The following is a 20,106-nucleotide window of genomic DNA, read 5'->3' on the forward strand; positions in this document are numbered from 1 at the left end:
GGGGATGCATTTGGGCTGGGGCCAGGTCCTGGGGGCTGTTTGCCAACTCTTCAGGTGACACTGGGGTAACTCAGCCCTGACACCACAGAGGTGCCTGTGCAGGCATCTCTTTTGGGATGATTTAGGTGTTTTCCTGCATCCTGCCTCGGGATGCTTCCCGGCTCGGGGAACCATAAAAGGCAAAGCGCTGGGGCAGCGGCTGGGCTGGGAGCGGGGCTGGGAGCTGCGGCTCGCTGCAATGCCAGGCATCCCAGCTGTGTACAAATGGATTAGAGCCCTCCAGCTCTCCGGCTCCACTGCCTTCCGGAGCATTATCCAAAGGGAGGAACGTTCTCCTTGGAGGGTTATTTAGAGAAATGCCCGGCGTGTTAATAGGGATTTTTGATAATTGTGTTTTGGAGTCTCTGCAGGGAAAGTTGTGTCTGAGGCTGCTGTCGGGCTCCTGTGTTTGTCTTGGGATGCTGTTCTCCGTCACAGCAATTCCCTTTGCCATAACGTATTCCCGCAGATCATTCCAGCTGCTCCGGCTCTGCCCCGCACGCTCCGTGCAGGCGGCATCTCTCCCCTGATCTCTGGGACGCAGCCCAAGGCTCAGCGCTGCTTCCAAGGAAGGAGCGCTGGGGGAGCCGCTCCGCGTCCAACAGGCGCGGGGCAGGGAGGAGGGAACAGTGCCAGGGGCACGGATGCGGGTTTCCATCTCTCTGTGAAACCCACAGAGAGAGCTGACAGAGGTGATCCTGCCCAGACAGCCTGGCAGTAAATCCCTCTGGAAGCGGCGAAATCGGAGGGAAGCCAGGATTGCTGCACAGGACTGTGGGGAGCTGCTGCTGGAGCAGGTTGGGGAAAGAGGAGAATCCCTGGAGAAGGATGCAGATGGGAAGCAAGTCCTGACTGTGAAGTGCCATGGACCAGCAAATTAGCAGCTGGAGGGGGTTTTTCCAGTTATCCAGGTGGGATGTGCTTGGGTAGGGACCAGCATGGCATCAGCTGTGCTGGGTGTGGTGTCAGGAGCAGCAGAGCACAGGCTCCATCGTGCCAACGGGATGTTCCTCTCCGCTGGCCATGAGGCCAAGGAACGCCAGTTCACATGACCCGGGCTCCAACGCTTCCAAGTGCTGCCGTCTCCCAGAGCGGAGCGAGGAGAAGGCGGTGCTGAAAGCCTGCCGAGACCCAAGGTGGGAAAAATCTTGGCTGGCCAGTCCCAAAGCACTTGGAACCAGGATTTACGGTGACAGAGCTCCCAGCCATGGAAGCCTCCACCTGGCAGTACTGTGGATATTTACGGGATGACACAAGTAAGGCGAGGGGGAGAGACTGCCCAGCTTCCCGGGGAGAGTCCGCAGGGATGTGTGAGGATTATCCACTGCTGCAGCTTAGCCAGGAGGGCCTGGGACACAGCCGGGAGCGGGGGGACCTCCCCAACATCCGGAGTGACACCGGAGGCCCTGCCAAGAGGTCAGAGATGAGCAGCAGTGGGCAGAGAGGGCAGCGGGGGCTGGCAGGGGACCTGAGCCTGGAAGAGCATCCCGTGTCCAAAGGGTGCAGGAGAGGGCAGGAGGGAGAAGCCCCTCCGAAGGTGTACGAGCTGGAGGTGGTGCCCAGGCGGGTGGGCACGGGCAGGACGGTGAGGCCGGTGGTCTACAGGCTGGAGGAGAGCGAGTACCGGCGCCTCATCCAGGAGGCAGAAACGGAACCTGAGGAGGAATGGGAAGAGCCAGAGGACACGCTACCCTTGATTCGGGAGGACTACGCAGGGGATGGGAAGGTGGCAAGTCCAAGCCTCAGCAGGCTCAATTCCTTGGAAAGAGTCCTGAGGAAGCAGATGAGCCGCTCGGACTCGGAAAGCAGCGTCGAGAGCAGGCAAGTGACCAAACTGAGCCCCAAGGGCCCCTCGGAGGGGAGCAAGCCGACCGTGCCCATCAGGTCCGACAGCTTCGAGCGCAATGCCATCCTCATGGATTACATCCTGCAAAGCAAGCAGGAGGCAGGAACACCTGTCTCCTACATCCCCAGGGACAGCAGCAAGGCAGCCGAGAGCCTGAGGCAGGCGTGGAGCTTCACCCCCCAGCCCGACAGAACGCCAGAGCTGTGCCAGAACGGCCAGGCCGGCGAGGAGCATCCGGCCGGGAAGCCCGAGCCAGACCAGCAGGTAGTGAAGAGCCTTGAGAGAATGGTCCCTGCGGTCACAAATTATCCCTCGGTGGCCAGAGACACCGGGAAGCTTTCGAGACAAAGCAGCGGCCAGCTGCCGGAGAGCAGGGAGCAGCCTGGAGGTGAAGCCGATGAACTCGATTCCTACATCCCGAAAAGAACCCCCCCGGCCCCTCCTGTCAGGACCCACAGCAAGGAGAGCCTGGCTCTGAGTATGAGCAAGGCTGTGGCGCTGACGGAGGCGCTGCTGGAGCCCCTCGGCGATGAGGCCAAGCCTGGCAGGGAGCAGTGGGCAGCGGCGGGCACGGAGCTGCTCCCTGGAGGCAGGACTGCGGGAGGAGGGGGCTCGGAGGAGCCGGAGCGGAAGGGGAGGAAGAGTCAGGAGGACGAGAATGTGCTTAAAGTTGCCGATGCCAAGAAAACCTTCGAAAAGCCCAAGGCGTCGGAGGGGACGGCAGCGGCACCAGTGCCCAAAAAAGGTGAGGAGTGAAGGGTCCCGGCTGTGCCGTGGGGCTGGGGGGATCCTAAAGGTCGCTGTTCCAGGGCTGGTGGGGAGGGGAGGTGGGAGCATGGCCGTGGATGGGGAATAAATGCCGGGAATAGGCGGGTGACAGACGGGATGTGCTCAGGGCGCATGGATTCTCCTAAGGAGGCAGGATGGGAATCAGGTGTTGGTTCAAAGCCCTTGGTGCAGTGAAACTGTTTTGGAGAAAGATTTATTTTGTCAGACTCCCGTGTAGGAGTAAATACAGTTCACTGCTTCTCACAGCAGCTACAGTGCAGCAGTGTCCATAAGATGCTTCCTCCCACTGCCATGTGGGATTATTTGCCTCTGTCTCTCCAGGCGCTGGGTGAGCCAATGTAATTTTATTTTAGCTATAAAAAAGCAGCATTATTTTCTCTAAGTTCTTTTTCTCCTGCACTGTGACTTCACTGAATAAGCCTTTCAGGAGAATGACATCAATTTGGAAACCCTTTCACTGCAAAAAATATGGAGAAGTGAACTCGGCTGAAATTTTCCTGGTAAAACAGCAGTTCTGCAGAAATAGGGAGGGATAGAAATGAGTGTTTGTGTGAGAGTTTGGATCCCGCAAGGAGCCACCCGACCCACGCTGCTTAACTCCCATCTTCTGTTCAGTGACAATCTGCAATTGTGCATTTCCTTATAAGGGAAAATAAGTGTTTTGAGGCACAGGAAATCTGTGGTGGCTTTGAACTGAGTTTGCTTAAAAAATAGGTGTGATTATCCCACGCCGTGCTGTCGGTTTCTGTCGCGACAGAGTCAGAGCATGAACGTGCCACAGTTTGAGTGTGTCAGGGATGACAAAATCCCTGCAGGGATGACAAACAGCTCCTGTGCTCTCAGGAAGCAGCTGAGGACACGTTGCATGATGTAAAGAAATAGAGGTGGGAGATATTTGTCACTGCAAGCAGTGCCAGGCTCAGAGCACGGAGCAGGGGGGTGGTATCTGAGTGTCTGGATCTCCACGCTCCTTGAGAGGGAGGTTCTGATATCACTGGAGGGTCTGGTATCACAGAGCTGGAGCGTTCCCGTCAGCTACACCAGGCACTGGGATGTTTGAGCAGCACATCCTTCGCGGGATGGAAGGAGCAGGTGGATGGAATCGGGCTGGCAGAAGAAGGAGGTGGGAAGGGATACAAGGAATCAGCTCCCTCCCCAAGGCAATACCAGCTGCAGCTCAATCCCTCCTGACACAAATTTACGTCCTTGCTCTCCTGAAGAAACAGGGAGGGCTGAGACAATATTTCAGTGCTGAACTGTGGAAATGTTGCAATAAAAAATCAGAGACTCACGGAATGGTACGGGTTGGGAGGGACCTCACAGCCCACCGCATTCCACCCCCTGCATTGGCAGGGACACCTTCCACTCGAGCAGGAAGAAGAGCAGGAACAGCTTTCCATTCTGCTCTGTCCATGACAGTCTGTTGGGGTTTTAAAAGCTGGGTTAAACATTGATCTTCCCAAATCTCAAACGCAGACACCTCACCTGGATTTACCCTTATGTGTTTCCTTTCTTATACCTCTGATTTTTCCAGCATCTTTGGTCCAACCTGATCCTAGACAGCAGGGAGAGAAACAGAAGGAGATGGCAAAAGGATTCCAAAGTGCTTGAATGTTGAGGCTCTGTGATCAGTGCCCAGGAACCCCAGCGCCCAGCCCCGGCTCCTTCCCTGCCTGCCTGATTTTTTCCTGCTGCTCAGGATGCTAGGAATTGTCAACCCCAGGATATTCATGTTGTAAATAAAATACAGCTTGCTTTTTTTCTTTCTTTCTTTTTTTCTCTCTCTTTTTTTTTTTAATTTCAGTTCTGCTTTCTTGTCTCTCTCCTCCTCGTTAATCATACGGAGGCAGCAACAAAGGAAATCCCATCTGTTGCAAGCAATTGCTTTGGGTTTATTCAGTGGCCCAACATTTTAATTAAGTATTGGGACCTACCTCCCCTTCACTGAAGAAACAGAAATGAAAATATATTTCACAGTCCTGTCCAATGATGGAGAAAAATACACGAGGAAATAGATCAGCTTGAAATTACAGGTTTCTTTTTTGCTGTAAAAACTCTTTTTTTGATGCCTTTCTTCCAGCTGAGTTGGGAGGGATGTGTCTGACATTGATATTGCTGCACAAAAGGTGTGAGAGTGGGGAGACGCAGTAATAGATGTGCTTGATGAAATCTATTGTAAATCATTAATAACAATAACATCAATTATTAATGCACATCCTGGCCTAATGTTCACTCATTCCTTGTCCATCTCCAGCATCTTCCAGCCGTTCCAAGCAGCACAGGAGCGATGTCAGCGCAGGCCCTCACTCACCACAGAGGATTTTATTGCCCTTTGGGGAGGGGGGGTTGTGATGTGACCCCAGTTCTGGGGTCTGGCAGTAGCACCGTGATGGTTCCATGTCACACAGAGATGGCAAAAAAGCTCAGGGGTGCTGGCTCCTAACCCTGGCCTTTAATCCCTGTTTTCCTCTTCCCTTGCCCATGAGCTCTGCCACACTTTCAGACAATTCTCCTTTCCTGGCTGTTGTTTCGAAACATCTGATGGAACATTTTGCTCTCCTTATCTTCATTCCCTAATTCTACAGCTCCCCTTTCTGGCCAAGGATTGAATAAGGCCTGTCCAAAGGGATTTTGCTCTCCCTCTCTCTCCAGACGAACCCTCTGCAGGAGCTGGGGAACACTTCCCTGGGCAGTACATCCTCCCAGCCAGTGACAGCATCGATTTCCCATTATCCAGAGCCCTTATGTGGTGGCTCTGAGAACAATTTCATCCTGGCAGCTGCTCAACACTTGATGATCATGGAGATGTCTCTTAAAAACCAGGATTGGGAGTAGTTTCATAAAGCTGCCCCTGGCACTCACTCCATGCCCATGGACATGGAGGAAACAAGGTAGAAAAAGTAAATTAATGCTGAGAGTAAATCTAATTCCACGGACAGAAAGTGTGGTGGGGTGGGTTTGTCACTGCAATCAGTTCAGATTTCAGAGAATCCCAGAATCCCAGCATGGTTTGAGTTGGAAGGGACTTCAAAAATCATCTCATTCCAACCCCCTGCCATAGGCAGGGAACTTTTCCCTGCATTAAAAATCATTAAATTCCAATAATGTTAGGTGAAAAGTAGGACCACATCCCTGATTTCAGCAGGAGCAGCTCTTCCCAATGCTGCTGGGTGTGGCCTTGCTGGGATCCCTAAATTATGGAAGCCATAGAAGGAGAAATATAAAAATATTCAAATTTGATGTGGGAGAACCCAGTACTGCCTGGTAATTAAATATTATGATAAAGTAAACATAATAATAATCAAAAGGCTTCAGGAAATAAATAGATAAATAAGGACATAAAAGTCCTTGAAAAGCTGTATAACTTGGATACCTGCAAACCCAGGGTTCAAGACTGTCCTGTCTGGCATATTTCACTTGATTTAGCAGTTAAGCTGCAAAATAACATGACTTTAAATTGCTGATCTCTCTAAACCCTCCCTAAGCTGTTTCCCTCCATTCAGAATATATTTAGCAATGAGGATTTCAGCAAAATTAAACGTTTGAGACAAATTCATCCCTCCGGTGACCTCACTGGTTCCAAAAAACGGGGTTTGCCACCCCTTTGGGTGGGCTCAGAGACACCAAACTGAAGAATATAATCAGAATTTCTCCTGAAAAATACATGCCTCAGGTGTTTCTTTACCTCCTCTAACTACAAGCATCTCCCTGGTGGGGAAGGCTGTGGGACACACCCAACGTGGTCCTTATGAAGCACATCAGGCTCATCCCAGGAGCAAAGGAGGGGGATTTATTGCAGGGATGGAGTTGATGCATATTCGCAGGAAGCTAAATTTAGCAGCTGACATAAGTTTCAGAGGTGGAGTCTGTAGCCACGGTGCTGTTTCCGTATAAAGGCTGTGAGATAGTTTGCAGCAATCCTGCAGTGATGTAGCCGAGGGGAAAATATGTGGGATGGCTAAAAGTGGTGAAATGGATCTTTTAATAAATCATGAATTTCTGCAAAATGTGGCTAACCAGGTGCTGATAAAATGGGGTAAACTTTGGTGTGTGGCTCCTTGTAGCTTGTAAGGATTTGGTGATTTTCCTTTAGAAATATTAGGATTTGTGGTGTATTTTGACAAATTGTTGGGCTTGCAGCACTCTGGATAACATTTAAATTGTTTGTTAGGGTGGTTTTACTCACCTGAAGTGATGAAAATTAGTGGTTACAGCAGAACCAAAGAGCACATGTAAAACCTGAGCTGTTCCTTCTGTTTGTTGGAGAATTCAGACTAAAATTCCTGTAATTTCTTCATCACCTTGTGATCTAAACAGCTCGTTAATCCCAGACAGGATCTGCGTGTTCTTTGGAGTGTTTTCACCCAGCTGTTTTAGGAAGCTCTAGTAAAAATTCTGCAGGTATCATTTCCACCTGAGTCCATCCTTAGTGACTCTTCCAGCGCTGTGTTGAGCACAGAACGTCCATCCCTGCAGGATCCACCCTTCCCATGGCATTTGTTGAGAGGATTAGGCTTCAATCAGATTTCTCAGGATGAATTTCACTTTGTGTCCTATGTGTGTCACTTTCTTTTTAGTTGGAGGCCAAAAATCTTCCTTGGTTCCCCTTTCTGAGCTGTTGGGTGGTGCTGGGTGCTGCTGCCTTCGCTCTTGTTTTCCAGTCCAGGCTAAAGCATCACTTGGTACACGATTAAAATATCAGCTTTATAAAATTTTAACCCCTTCCCTACAGGTCTGAGACTTGTAATAAATTCAGGATGGGCAGGCAGGACTCTCAGCTCTATCACTGACTCATTCCGTGACCTTCAACACGTCACGTATGTATGTGGAAAATGTGAATCACAACCTGAACTCCCTAAATTCCAGGTTACCTGCAGCTCTGCTCCAAGGCTGCTTTCGTTTTCTTCTCTTTTAGCTTTACCATGATTGTTTGAAGGAGCAGGGTGGTGTAATTGTGCTGGGCTGGCTTTCAGAAGGAAGTTATTAATTAATTTCAGGGTAATTGTTGTCGTGGGCAGGGGTGCAGCCTTACCAGTCCAACCTCTGTGTGTATCACTTTTTTATCAAGGTGTTGCTCGGTTGGCAAGAGAGGCTTTCCCGCTTGTTGGATCAGTGGTTACATGTAGTGTCAAAGGTTAATAAACGCGGGATAACATTTGTTTAATCTGTAGCTACTGATGTTTCCATCAGCTGTGACAGTCAGACCAGGACAAATGTATCTCGCTGAGGTTTCCAGTGTGTTTTAACACCAGCTATCACTCACAGGGGGTAATTCATGGTCTTGTCACTGCTTCATGGGGGAGGAGGAGGGCTCTCAGCTCAGCTCATCACGACACATATTCCTTCAAATTCTGAAGGATTAGAAGGGGAATTAGCGGGGTGTCGCTCCCCTGAAACATCACTCCCCTTAAGCAGCAAACCACATGCAAATGACAGTGCAAACGTCGGCCCAAACGGATGAGGAAGCTCGAGGAGTTTTGTTTTTGGCCATGTATGGTAACACTGAGGGCTGTGGGCTCTGCTCGGGTGTTGTTCACCCGCCCCTCGGGCTCCCTGAGGCCGGAATGGCCCCGAGTGTGGCGGTGTCACCTGTGTGCAGCCAGGTGTGTGTGCAAAGTGCTCAGAACAAAGTGTCAGAACAACACGGGTACAAACCTTACACCTCAAAGCGCAGCATCCCCAAATTGTCTTTACCATGGGTGCAACGGGGAGAACCTCTGGTGAGAAACCTCTGCTCCGGGTGTCTCCTTGAAGTGCGGTTCTTAGCGGGGGTTGAGCTCGGCAGTCTTTAGTGGGGGCTTTTGTCACCGTCCTTTTTTCACCACAGCCACTGTGATTTGGTGTGACAGCGTGAGGTGACGTGGTTGTTTTCTTGTGGAGCTGCTGGTTCTCCTCAGCGTTGCCTCTGAGGACACCAGGCTCATCTCATCCCCCAGGGCAGACACGGCTGATCCCTCAGGGAGGACACGATCAGTCAGTCCCTCAGGGATGACATGATCGATCCCTCAGGGAGGAGACGATCCATCCCTTAGGGATGACATGATCGATCCCTCAGGGCAGACACGGCCGATCCCTCAGGCATGAGATGACTGATCCCCAGGGATGACATGACCGGTCCCTCAGAGCAGACAGGACTTGCTCCCACAGGGACGACATGGCCGGTCCCTCAGGGCGGCCATGCTCGGTCCCTCAGCCCCCTCATGACCTCCCGCCCCCACCCGCCGCTGAGGGGCGGCGGGGCGGGGCCTGAGAGCGCGCGACCGCGCGTGGTGGCGAGCGCCGCACGGTCATTGGCTGGCCGGGCCGCCACTCACCGCTTCGCCCCGCCCCCCCGCAGGCAGAGGCGGGCGGTGCCTGAGCGGAGGGGGCGTGGCCTGTGGGGCGTGGTCTCTGCGGGGGCGGGCCCCGCGGCCGCGCTGCCCCGCCCCGCCCCGAGGCGCTCAGTCGGGCGGCGGCGGCGGGCGGAGGAGGAGGCGGAGGCGGCGGCTCCGCCGGGCTGAGGAGCGGACGCGGGAGGCGGCTCGGGATCGCGGTGCGGCTCGGGGGCGGTGAGGGCGAGCAGGGAGAACCGGGGAGCGCCGGGGAACTGGGCTGCGGCTGGGCGGGCGGCGCGGTGCCCGCGGGTGGGCGCCGGGCTGGGCGGGGGTCCGGCCGGGCGGGCCCTTCCCGCGCGGGGCCGCCGAGCCCTCCGTGAGGCAGCGGCCGCTGTCAGCGCGGGGCCCGCGGCGGCAGCGCCCTCCCCGCACCGCCTCGGCCCCGGCCGCTCCCGCTCCCTCCTTATTAGGCAGCGGCGCGGGGTCGCCGCCGCATCCGCATCCGGCCGGGGCCGCCGGGCAGGGCAAGCCCGGGGCGGGGCGGCGGCGCCGGGCGCTCCCGCCGCGCACCTGATGCCGCGGCGGGGACAGCGCTGGGGGGCTTTTGTTCCGCACGTTTTCCTCTTTTTTTTTTTTATTTTGCTTCCTTCTTTTCCGCCCGGCGCTGCAGCAGCCGCTCGGTGCCACCGGCGTGTGCCGCCCCCGGAGCGCCCGTGCACCATGGCAGAGGACAAAAGATGAGCGCCTTGATGGGGGTTTAGTTTGGGTTTATTTTCCGGAGGCTCCCGTAGAGCAGGTCCTTGTCACGCCGTTATTAGGGGCTCTTTCCAGGCTGTGCAGGAAATGTGTGGAGTCCTGGGCTGTGTGACATGTCATGGAATCACCGGGGGATCCCAGAATGGTTTGGGTTGGAAAAGACCTTAAGGACCATCTCATCCTATCCCTTTGCCGTGGGCAGATGTCCCTGGGCTTTGTTTTCCTGTGCAGGAAGCCACATTGTTTAACAGTGATATGCCAAAGGCTGGAATTTAAAGGTTAGTCCTTACCTGTGCTTTATGAAATTCCCACTGATTCTGTTTGCAGCACGAGGGCAGGTCTTGGACACATGGGCAGGTGTCCAACACCACCACACAGAGGTTCAGCTGTAGGACCCCCAGCCAGACAATGTGATGCCATAACTGACTGACTGCACTGGAGACAGGTCTGAAAAAAAAAAAAAAGAAAATAAAAAAAGGCAGTGAAAGGTGCCAGGAAACAACAGTAAATCCGATGGAAGCAGTTTTATTGTTGAAGATAAGTGATATGCATTAAGGTTGGGGTTTTTTTAGCAGCTGGAGTTGGTCTGAGCACGTCTGTTCGTGCAGATGTGTGTGGGGATTACTGGGAGCAAGACCAAGGACGGTGGCAAAATCAGAGAGGGATGTTCTGAACACACCAGGTTGCGGTCGATTTTTCAGTTCGCTCCTGAATTTCCCGATTTTGTTTTAATTTTAGGCCAGGCTGTTCCCAAGTTACCTGGCGCCATCCTCTCCCTCCGTGTGCCTCCGTGGCACGCACGAGGGAAGCTCTGGAGTGTGGGAAAATGGTGTGAACTGGCACAGCGTGTCCTGGGAGAAGCGTGTTTGGATGTGGGGAAAGCGGCGGGTGTTGTGTGCAGGAGGCAGGAGAGGGTTTATTCCGTTTTCATTTGAATAAAGAGCATTGAATCATCTTTTTTGCTCAAGGGGGGGGGGGAACCAGATGGCTGTGTGCTTGCAGGAAGGTTTTATTGCAGCTAATAGTGGTTTTTGCTAAGGACTGTGTACACAAAGGTAGAAGATCAAATACTTTTGTGGCAATGCCTGTTTATTTTGGGTATATTTGTTTTTCTGTGCTTTTGGTAGCCCCAGTAAGACCTGACACGCTCGGGGACACGTCAGGCAGCATTTGCTCGGTGTTTGTTTTAATGCAGCACTTCATAATAGTAATTTTTCAATGGTCACTTGTAGCCTTTAATCCAGATTGCTTTAATCAGCATTTGTGTTCGCTGTTGGCATTGCTCTGTCTTCTCCCGAGCTGTCTTTTCAAACAGCATTGGATTTTTTCAAGTGAAATCTTCATGCTTATTGCATCTGTCACTTCTGGGATTCACTCCAAGCGAAAGGCAGGGATTCAGTTTAATGGCAATGAGGAGGAATGTGTAGAAGGGGGAAATATCAGCTTTTCCCTGGGTGATGCAGCCCAGGGTGCCGAGCTCTGCCCTCGGTGACATCGTGGTGGCCACGTCCAACATCAGACTTTAACGACGGCTCCGTAGGATGGCTCATTAAACCCAAACGTTGTGTTGTGATGGGGAGGGAATTTATGTTCCTGGGTTTCATTTGGTGATTGATTCCGAGGAATATCCCTGGGATGCCAGCTTCCTATTCTAAAGACACGAGCAAAACACCTCCTGGCCTGAGTTTGCAGCGTGGTGAGGTCATCAGCGCACCACTCCCAGGGCCAGGAATGTCCTCTTGGGCAAGCTCACAGGCACATTTTCACTTGACTTTTAAAGTCTGGGTTTGTTTGTTTTGATTTTGTTTTACTGAGGCCTTTGTGATAATCTCAGCCCTTCTCCGAGGATGTGTTGGAACAGAAACTCACTGAGGATTTGAAGTGCCCCAGTTTAAGCCTTTGCAGGGCATAGGAACAAGAATTAAATGTCTGTGCTCTCTTCTAGCTCGCTCCCTGTAGTCTCCCCCGCTTCATATTTTTGGGCTGGTGTATTCTGGTGGGTAACTCTGAAAGTGGTCTGATTAGAAACTGCTTAGAGCTTCAGTTTAGTCAGTTCCTGGAGCTGTGTCTGAAAAGTCAGGCTGCTGGTGGCTTGGGGCTGACAGGATGCGAACTGCTGAGTTTTTGTCACGCTGTGCACAGTTGCAGGTGGTGGTGAACACCAAGCTAAAATGAAGCAGAAAAAGGTTTTAGGCTTAGCTGAGTGACTCAGGAAAGCAGCAGTGAAAGTCCATTTTTCTGGATGTGTTGGCTACACCAGTATGGTTGGGAATTGTTTACCAGGCCCTTTCTTTTTATCTAATAGAATTGCTTTGTTCTGCTTTTCCTCCTGTGAGTAACCATGCAAAAAAATGGATTTTTTGTTTCTTTTTTTTGAGGTTATAATTGTTCAGTACATGACTTTTTGTGGCTTTTCTCATCTCAAGCCACACATAGGCATGTGAAATACCAGCGTGACACAGAACTGCTCAGCTGCTCCCAGGTCCCACCAGCAGCTTTGCAGGGCTTTTCCTTGGAGGAACAAACTGTCTGGAGAGGATCCTAATGGAATATACCAGCCATTAGTTGTATCACCAGCCATTAGTTGTGCTCATGGGTTTGTGTAGGGAATATAAATCCAGTCAGGATTAATGGCTGGAGGTAATGATGTAGCTGGAAAGTAGAAGGTGGCTGTTGGGCAAGTGGAAAATTGAGCTTTACCCCCTCTCCCATGGAATTCCTGATGCCAGTAAGACAGAGGGTGATCCCTGGGAGCAAAACACCTTCCTAACAAATCACAAAGTGCTCCTCAAATGGAAGAGGATTTTGTGATGGAACATCCTGAAAACTTTAAAATCCTGCTTTGTAGGTCAGGAACTTGACAGAGAAATATTGAAAATGGCATCTGCTGCTGCCTCCAGAGGGGAAAACCTGTGTTTTTTGAAAGCTGCTGGTGTGCTCATGGTGGATAGAGGGGATCTGCTTGGTCTGGAGGTGACAAAACGTGGCCTTTTGGACCATTTCTCCTCTGTGTTGATGACTTAGAGGGAGAATCGAGGCAGAATCACCTGCACTGGGGAAAGAACAATTTCTTCAGCATGAGCACTTCGCTTCTTCAACATCACTGGCTTTGTCTCAGCCCATGTTTTGTGGGTGATAACAATAAGTGATCTCTAATCTGCTTTTTGCTGAGCCTGTGATGACGTTTGAGGTCTGGCTCTCTCGGTGGGAGAAGTTGCAGTGACTCTGACATTGAGCTGGGCCTCTCAGCCCAGCATAATTAGGTTTGTCTTGTTTTCCTTTTTTAATAATTGAATTTGAAAGAGCAATGGAAATAAACCAGTGGTGGGATCTGACTTAAAGTGATTAAGGCTCAGCCTGATGCTGAGATGAGCTCACAGCTCTCCTTGGAGTGTTGCTGAGCTGTGCTTGAGGCCAAGTGTTCCCTTTAGGAAGGACCAGGGTTTCCCTGTGGTTTTCCAGATTTTGGCTGCTGTCTATGTAGGAACAAGCACATAGGTAATAATTCTTCTGAGCTGAATATTAAGGCAGCCATTTCAGCATTTTTAGCAGGTGTGTCTGAGCAGGATTTCCTAAAACTCCATGGGAATGGTGTGCCTGAAACTACTCCTTGTTTGCATCCTTGTATGAACATGGGCAGTGCATTGCACCTGCAGCTCCTGGTATAAGTAATCCCTGGGAAATGGACTTCAAATCACTCTGTTCTGAGTATTTGGAAATACGGGAACTTCCCCTCCCTCCCCCCTGGTTCTACATATAGTTGCCATAGAGACTGTGTTCCGGAGTCCTTGAAAATCCATTGTTTCTCCCAAATAAACATCAAAATCTGCAGCATTATAGCAGCACATTTTGCAGTGTCCCATTCCCAAGCATTTCTTCACCAGGAACTGTTGTGACAGGGCAAGGAGCAATGGACTCAAACCGAAAGAGGGGAACTTTGGCTTAGATATAAGTAAGAAGTTCTTCTCTGTGAGGGCTGTGAGGCCTGTGAGGCCCTGGCACAGGCTGCCCCATCCCTGGAAGTGTCCAAGGTCAGCTTGGATGGGACATGGAGCAACCTGGGATAGTGGAAGGTGTCCCTGCCCATGGCAAGGGAAGAACTGGATGAGCTTTAAGACCTAAACCAGTCTGTAAACCTGACGGGGACTTGACATCCTGTAGTGTGCCAGGTCTGGATGCTGGACAAGCTGATAATGGGTGTAATTAGCAGCTCCAGGGATTAGCAGGCAGTAACAACTTCAATCCCTAGTAAGCAGCGTGTCCCTTGGGAACTGGGCAAACTGGCCATGCTGGGCAGATGATGGTCTGATAGGGAAGATTGTCATCAGCAAAGGCTCAATGCTCAGGCACCCGCTCAAGGCTGGAATTACCTCCTGGAGTTGCTTTCCCCCCCCCCCCGCCTCCCCCTTTTCACTTTAAATACTTCAAAAGCCCTCATGGTTTGTTGCTTCCTGCTGGAATTTGGATCCCCCAGCTGACTCAGGGCGTCTGCTTGGCATTTCCTTGGCATTTTTCATCATACCTTTGTGAAACAGATTGGTATCCTTCCTTCCAAGCTGGGAATGTGAGGCTACACATTTTACTCAGGGTCTGGCAGGTACTAGGCTGGAAATACTTCTAGCACGTACTACTTGTAAGCATGTACTACTAAGTGGAGTTGTTATTTTACACATGGTTCAGGTATTTGCCCCAGCACACGTGGCGGCGTGTGTGCATGTGGATAAATGACCGTTGTGACACTTTTCAACTCTTAACTTCTTACTTCATTCCTTTCTGCAGTATTTATGTTAATGATACCATATCTTGGAGACTGGAGGCCCAAAGCTGTCTTGTTCAGAACAGGAGGTGTATTACTTTTTTTTTTTTTTTTTTTAAGTTTTCAGTGATACATTTTAAGGTTTATTTGAATTTTTGGATCTGCTGAGGTAATTTGCAAGGCAGGAGAAAATCCTGAGCCAGCTTAGGCAAACACAAGTTGCCAGACATTCCTCTGCAATATATTCTGCTTTAGTACAGCCTGAAGGGTGGGCACAAAACTCCTCTAGCTCAGTGTTGCTGTACTTCCAGCATTTTTCCTGGCCTCTGCCAGGAAAATTGCTCCTCTCTGGAACAATTTGTTCTCTGTGGGGTTTCAAGGTGCTGCTGTTAAAGGTGGGTGCCTCTGGTTAGGGTCAGGCTACCCTGGGGTTATCTCCCTGCTCTTCCCTTGGCTCCCTGATGTTTCTTTGGGGGTAAAGGTTATCTTTTTGTTCTTTGTATCCCTGCTTTGCCACATTGATCTTCCCGCTCTACTCAGGGAATTCTTAAGTGCTCTGAAAGCTCTCATAAAAACCAGCTGGGCTTATCTGGGTGTAATTCTGTTGTTTTGGCCGGGCTCCTCCAGAGCTGCTGGATTTGCCACAGGGATTCCCGAAGGACTGGAAGTGTTGGTTGCACGTGCAGCAACGTGACTGTCAAGCCAACAGGTAAGTAAAGCTTAAAGGTCATCCAGGCACAGGCTGTAATTCTTCACTGGAAACCAGTTCTCCAGCTGAGAGCAGCCAGCTGAAGGTCCAAGAATTCCCCAAGGAATCAGCCTTTGTCCAGTGTCGAAGTGGGTGTGATTCTCCCTGTCAGGGAAGCTCAGAGGTGGAGGTGGTGCTGTGGAGGTGTCAAGGACAGGGGTAGGAAGATGTTTTCCCTTCTTGGATCTGAAATCTGTCTTCACAGCATAGAATGTTTATTAAAGCTCTTAAATAGACTAAATCTACTTCCCTAAGTTAATTTTGGGTTTCTTGCCTGCCCAGGGAGGTGAGAAAGGTGCTTTGTGTCACCCTCGTGGTTTCACACCAGGTTGTGCCCTCTCAGTGTCGTCCCACGACAGGTCAGTGACAAAGAACATCTGTAGGACAGAGGAAATGTGAACTTGGAAGCCTCTGCTGAAACAGATGTTTGGGGGGCTGTAATTGGCACCATGAGACAGGGATTTAAAATCAAGTCAGCAGATTAAACTATCTGGATTTAAGTTTCGGCCTCCTCCGGCCCCACCCTCCCTCCCCCAGCCCTGATTTCAAATTGCACGTTACGGAAACGGGCCGGAATGACAATGGTGCTCTTGGAATTATAGGCTGCTTGGCCAGAAGAGCTGGCAGGACAGCAAATGGAAATGTGGAGGAACACACGCCAGTTCCAACTGGGAGCACTGAGATTCATTTTGCAGCTTGTTTGTACTGCATTAAAATCCGAGATGTTTGCGTTGTCCGGCCCAAACCTTCCACGTCCTGGGGTGAGGATGTTGTCTTGTCTTTGACAATTAACCATTGTTGGGGTTACTTTGAGAACATTAAAAGCAGTTCAGTGTGGGTGCCTCACCTGTTGGGTGGGTGTTGTTGAGAAGTGGAGGAAGGTGTTACTCAGGATGTGCCAGCCAAGCTCATCGTCACTTTTTGAGTGTGTCCACTCAAAATTCCAGTGTGATGGACCACGCTGCTCTGTGCTGTACCTCCAGTGTACCTGAGATGTTCTCCAGGTCTCCAGCCCTGTTACAGCAGGAGATGTGTGACTGTGGTGTTGGTCCACGAGGTGCTGCCATTGCACTTGGCCATCCTGCTGCTCCCGAAGTCACATTCCCCAGGGCAGCTCCGGCTTCTCCGCAGGCTCCCAGCAGGTCTGGGAGTTGTGCTCGGTCCCGCAGAGCTTGGAGCCGCTGTGATCAGGCCGGGTCATGTGGAGAATGCTGCTCCTCACTTGGTCAGTCTGACTCACTCTTGGCCGGGCTCTTTGGGAGCCTTGGTTGTGCTGATCTGTTGTTTTTGCCTTATTCTGGAGTTGGGAGGAATTTGTGTCCCAGTTAAATTGATGTTTGGAGCAGAGGATTCTGCAGGTCCTGGTTCTCTGATGGTGCAGTGCTCTGGGAGAACTGGGACCTGCAACCTTTTATCTGTGAGACTGTTTATCTCTTAAAACACCTTTAATGTTCAGAGTTTCTACCTACGGATGCCATGGGATGTTGTAATTGAGGAATAGAAAACAGCTTCTCAATTCCTTTGGGGATTGGGTGGGAGCCCCCTCTGCCATGGAACCAGGCTGGGAGAGCTGGGGATGTTCACCTGGAGAAGAGAAGGCTCCAGGGAGAGCTTAGAGCCCCTTCCGGTGCCTAAAGGGGCTCCAGGAGAGCTGGAGAGGGACTTCAGACAAAGGATGGAGTGGCAGGACAAGAGGGAATGACTTCCCACTGCTAGAGGGCAGGGTTAGATGGGATATTGGAATTCTTGGCTGTGAGGGTGGTGAAGCCCTGGCAGAGGTTTCCCAGAGAAGCTGTGGCTGCCCCATCCCTGGAAGTGTCCCCAAGGTCAGGTTGGATGGGACATGGAGCAGTCTGGGATAGTGGAAGATGTCCCTGCCCGTGGTAGGGGAAGAACTGGAGGTCTCTTCCAATCCAAACCATTTGGGGATTTCTACTTTCACTAAATCTTCTGGTCATGTTTTAAGGAATGATCCAATTAAGTGAGAGAGGAGAAGCAGGGTAATGTTTCCAGTAATGCCCACTGGAGTTTACCAGGAACTGTGCTTAGAAAACACCCTGTTAATTGAGTTCCCTTCATGTCTGCACCTCTTCTTGACTCCAGCAGAATGGGAAATCCTGCAGGTGGTGTTCTTTAGGCTCCCAGCACCTGGGAGCTGCTGTCTGCTTGACTTCTTAAGTCCACCATCAGAGAGGACAGATAAGTCCTGGGTAGGGGCTGAGTGTCAGGTCTAGTGCTACTGGTGAGCTCCTCTATGACACACATAGAAACTCATGAAATAAATTATTTCATTTAGGTAGATTTGATTGCTTTGAGCTGTAGGAGAAAAGAGAGATGAAAATACAGCATTTTTCTGCTGTGAGCACTCTGTTGGAGAAAGGTGCTTGGTTGGTTGGGAATGCTGGGATCTGGTGGTGATTTGGTGAGAATTTAATGACGCTGTGCTGGGGAACAGCTCTTTCTGTTCGTAGCTACCAACCTTTAAAGAAAAGCTTCCAATGTATCTCAGGAATATAGCCTGGAAAACGCTAGCATGTAACCAACCCTCAAGCGAGAGAGGAATCCAGCGGGTTGGGGCAGCAGCTCTGACCAGATTGCTACTTCCCTGATAGTATGATAAAAGAACTAGGTCAGTGCTGGGGAGAAGCATTTTATCACTGACTTTCCTTAGCTGGAATCCTGGGAGAGCCGTGCGCTCCTGCTCGTGTTTCCCTTGGGATCACAGCGTGGTCTGGAGTCCTGTTCTTCCCTCCTCCCCATGGCTGCTCGGATGGGTGTCAGGAGCTTCCCTGGGGCTGCTGTGATGTCTCTGGCTGCAGCTCCCAGGGCTGTTGTTCAGGATAGTGCTCTGCCTCTTGGCAGTGGATGGGATACAGTGCGCAAAGAAGCTTCTCTGATGTGTTTATTCCAGTGGAAAAGAAAAGGAAGGATTTTTGGAGGGGATCATGTGAAAGGCCACAGCCTTCTGTGGTCGGCTGCTGGAACAGCGGTGTCGGAGGTGGGAGTGTGTGGGAGGTTTCCCTTTCCTTATCCAGTAAAAAGCTTCCGTGATGTCCAACCACTGTGGAACTCTCTCTGCTGGCAGCAAAAGTGGAAGCTGAAATGCAGGGATCACAGAATCCCAGAATGGGTTGGGTTGGAAGGGACCTTAAAGCTCACCTCATTCCACCCCCTACCATGTGCAGGGACACCTTCCATGCTCCAACCTGGATTTGAATGCACTGAGGCACCTGGAATGTTCAATCCCTGCAATCTTAGCCCTGTATTTTGTACGTCACTTGCCTTTATGAGGTTTTGTCCTGAGTTTCAACCCTTTATTTTTATCATCACTTTGCCCTCCTCTTTTCATTTTAATATCCTTTTTTGCCCAGCCTGTGGTAACATCCCCCACCACCTGTGAGGTGGGGCAGCTTTAGTTCCAGCTGACAGAAGATGCTCTAAAAGAAAATAAACCCAAAAGAAGAGGTGGTTTGGAGGCTGCTGCTCCAGTGCAGGAGAACTCCCATTCCTGCTGGTGTCTCCCTTTGCTGGTTACCTATCCCGCTATGGCTCCTGCTGAATTATTTTGTGTAATGATTTTTGTGTGCATTCATTGCTCTGCCTTTCTGGTAGATGACACAGATTAAATGAAGCCAGACAACGCTCTCAGTCCGGGGTAATGACTTTAACTGTGGCGTCCTTTTGTCACTGCAAATTATGGTCAATGATGTAATGCTGGATGTGGAGATACAGTGACAGAGTGTGGGAGTGGTAAGATCATCCCAGAAGGGTTTGGCTTGGAAGGGAGCTTCAAGCTCATCTCATTCCACCTCCCTGCCACGGGCCGGGACACCTTCCACAACCAGGTGATTCCCCAAGAAGATGAATTGTATCCCTGGAAATCTTGAAGTGAAAATAGCCCCGGGGGGAGATGTGAGGCGAGCACACACAGGTAAACCCTCAGGAAATAACAAGTCCTTCTGGGTGATCCTGGCAGATTTGAGCTCTACAGGCACTTCTGACTTAGAGTTCTTCATATTCTAAAGGTTTTCATACGATCATTTGAGGTTACAGCTCTGAAATCCCGAGTTGTATCAAGTGTTTCGCAGGTTGCAGCCAACACCTTGCGCTTTGTCCAGGACAGAAATTTCAGCTTATTCAAAGTTTGGGTTGTGTTACGTTTTTGAATGTGCTGGGCTCCCCAGTTGAGATATAATCAAATTCCCTGGTAGTTTGTGGTTTAGGTTCCCATCCCAAAATAGAATCTTGCCAGTGGTAGAACAGCTGGAAATTTCAGTGTTAAGTTCATATTCCAGCTTTTTGTCTTTAAAATGAAGTGAAATCAGATGGCAGGGTCTTGCTCAACCTAGGCTCAAGTAACCGAAGACTCAAAATAATCTGCACACAAATATGATGTGTTTTGGAATTGTGACCATCTGTAGTAGTGTTCACCTTTGTTTTAAATAACTCTGAATGGCTGAAAACAACAGTTCTGTCAGCAATGGACTGGATCTGGATTGATTGGAAAAAGGATACACAGAGGGAATAGTGTTGTGTTTAAAAGCACAGAAACTGCATCAAGGCATTCGTGGCTGTTCCCTTTTTCTGCTGAGCTTTCGTGTGAAGTTGTGGGGTGAGCTGAACTTTTTGTGGCCACGTGACATTTTTTCCCCCACTTCCTTTCTTGCCCAAATCTTGCAAGACTTCACATCACGAGACTGAGTTCTTTGATTCCATGGGTACTTGGAGAGGGATATGAAGTTTTCCAAGAACATGTAGTGACAGGACAAGGGGGAATGGGTTCAAACTGAACGAGGGTAGGTTTAGATGAGGTATTAGGAGAAATTTCTTCCCTGTGAGGGTAGGGAGGTTCAGGGTG

General features: G+C 50.6%; 1 protein-coding gene across 4 annotated transcripts in view; it reads left to right on the forward strand.

The window, feature by feature from the left end:
• The first annotated feature begins 376 nt into the window (after positions 1-376).
• CORO1C (coronin 1C) overlaps positions 377-20,106 on the forward strand; it is a 50,245-nt gene continuing 30,515 nt past the window's right edge. The window contains exons 1-2 of one of the 4 annotated variants that reach the window (XM_032127611.1): positions 377-2,630; positions 4,209-5,207. In XM_032127611.1, coding sequence (XP_031983502.1) covers positions 1,247-2,630; positions 4,209-4,285 — 1,461 coding nt within the window. In that variant the 5' untranslated portion in view covers positions 377-1,246 and the 3' untranslated portion in view covers positions 4,286-5,207. Of the gene's footprint in view, positions 2,631-4,208; positions 5,208-9,096; positions 9,223-20,106 lie in introns of those variants that run through there. The other 3 variants (XM_032127610.1, XM_032127612.1, XM_032127614.1) reach the window with 3 other exon arrangements.

Source organism: Corvus moneduloides, chromosome 18 (genome assembly GCF_009650955.1).
Source record: "Corvus moneduloides isolate bCorMon1 chromosome 18, bCorMon1.pri, whole genome shotgun sequence".
Classification (NCBI taxonomy): Eukaryota; Metazoa; Chordata; class Aves; order Passeriformes; family Corvidae; genus Corvus; species Corvus moneduloides.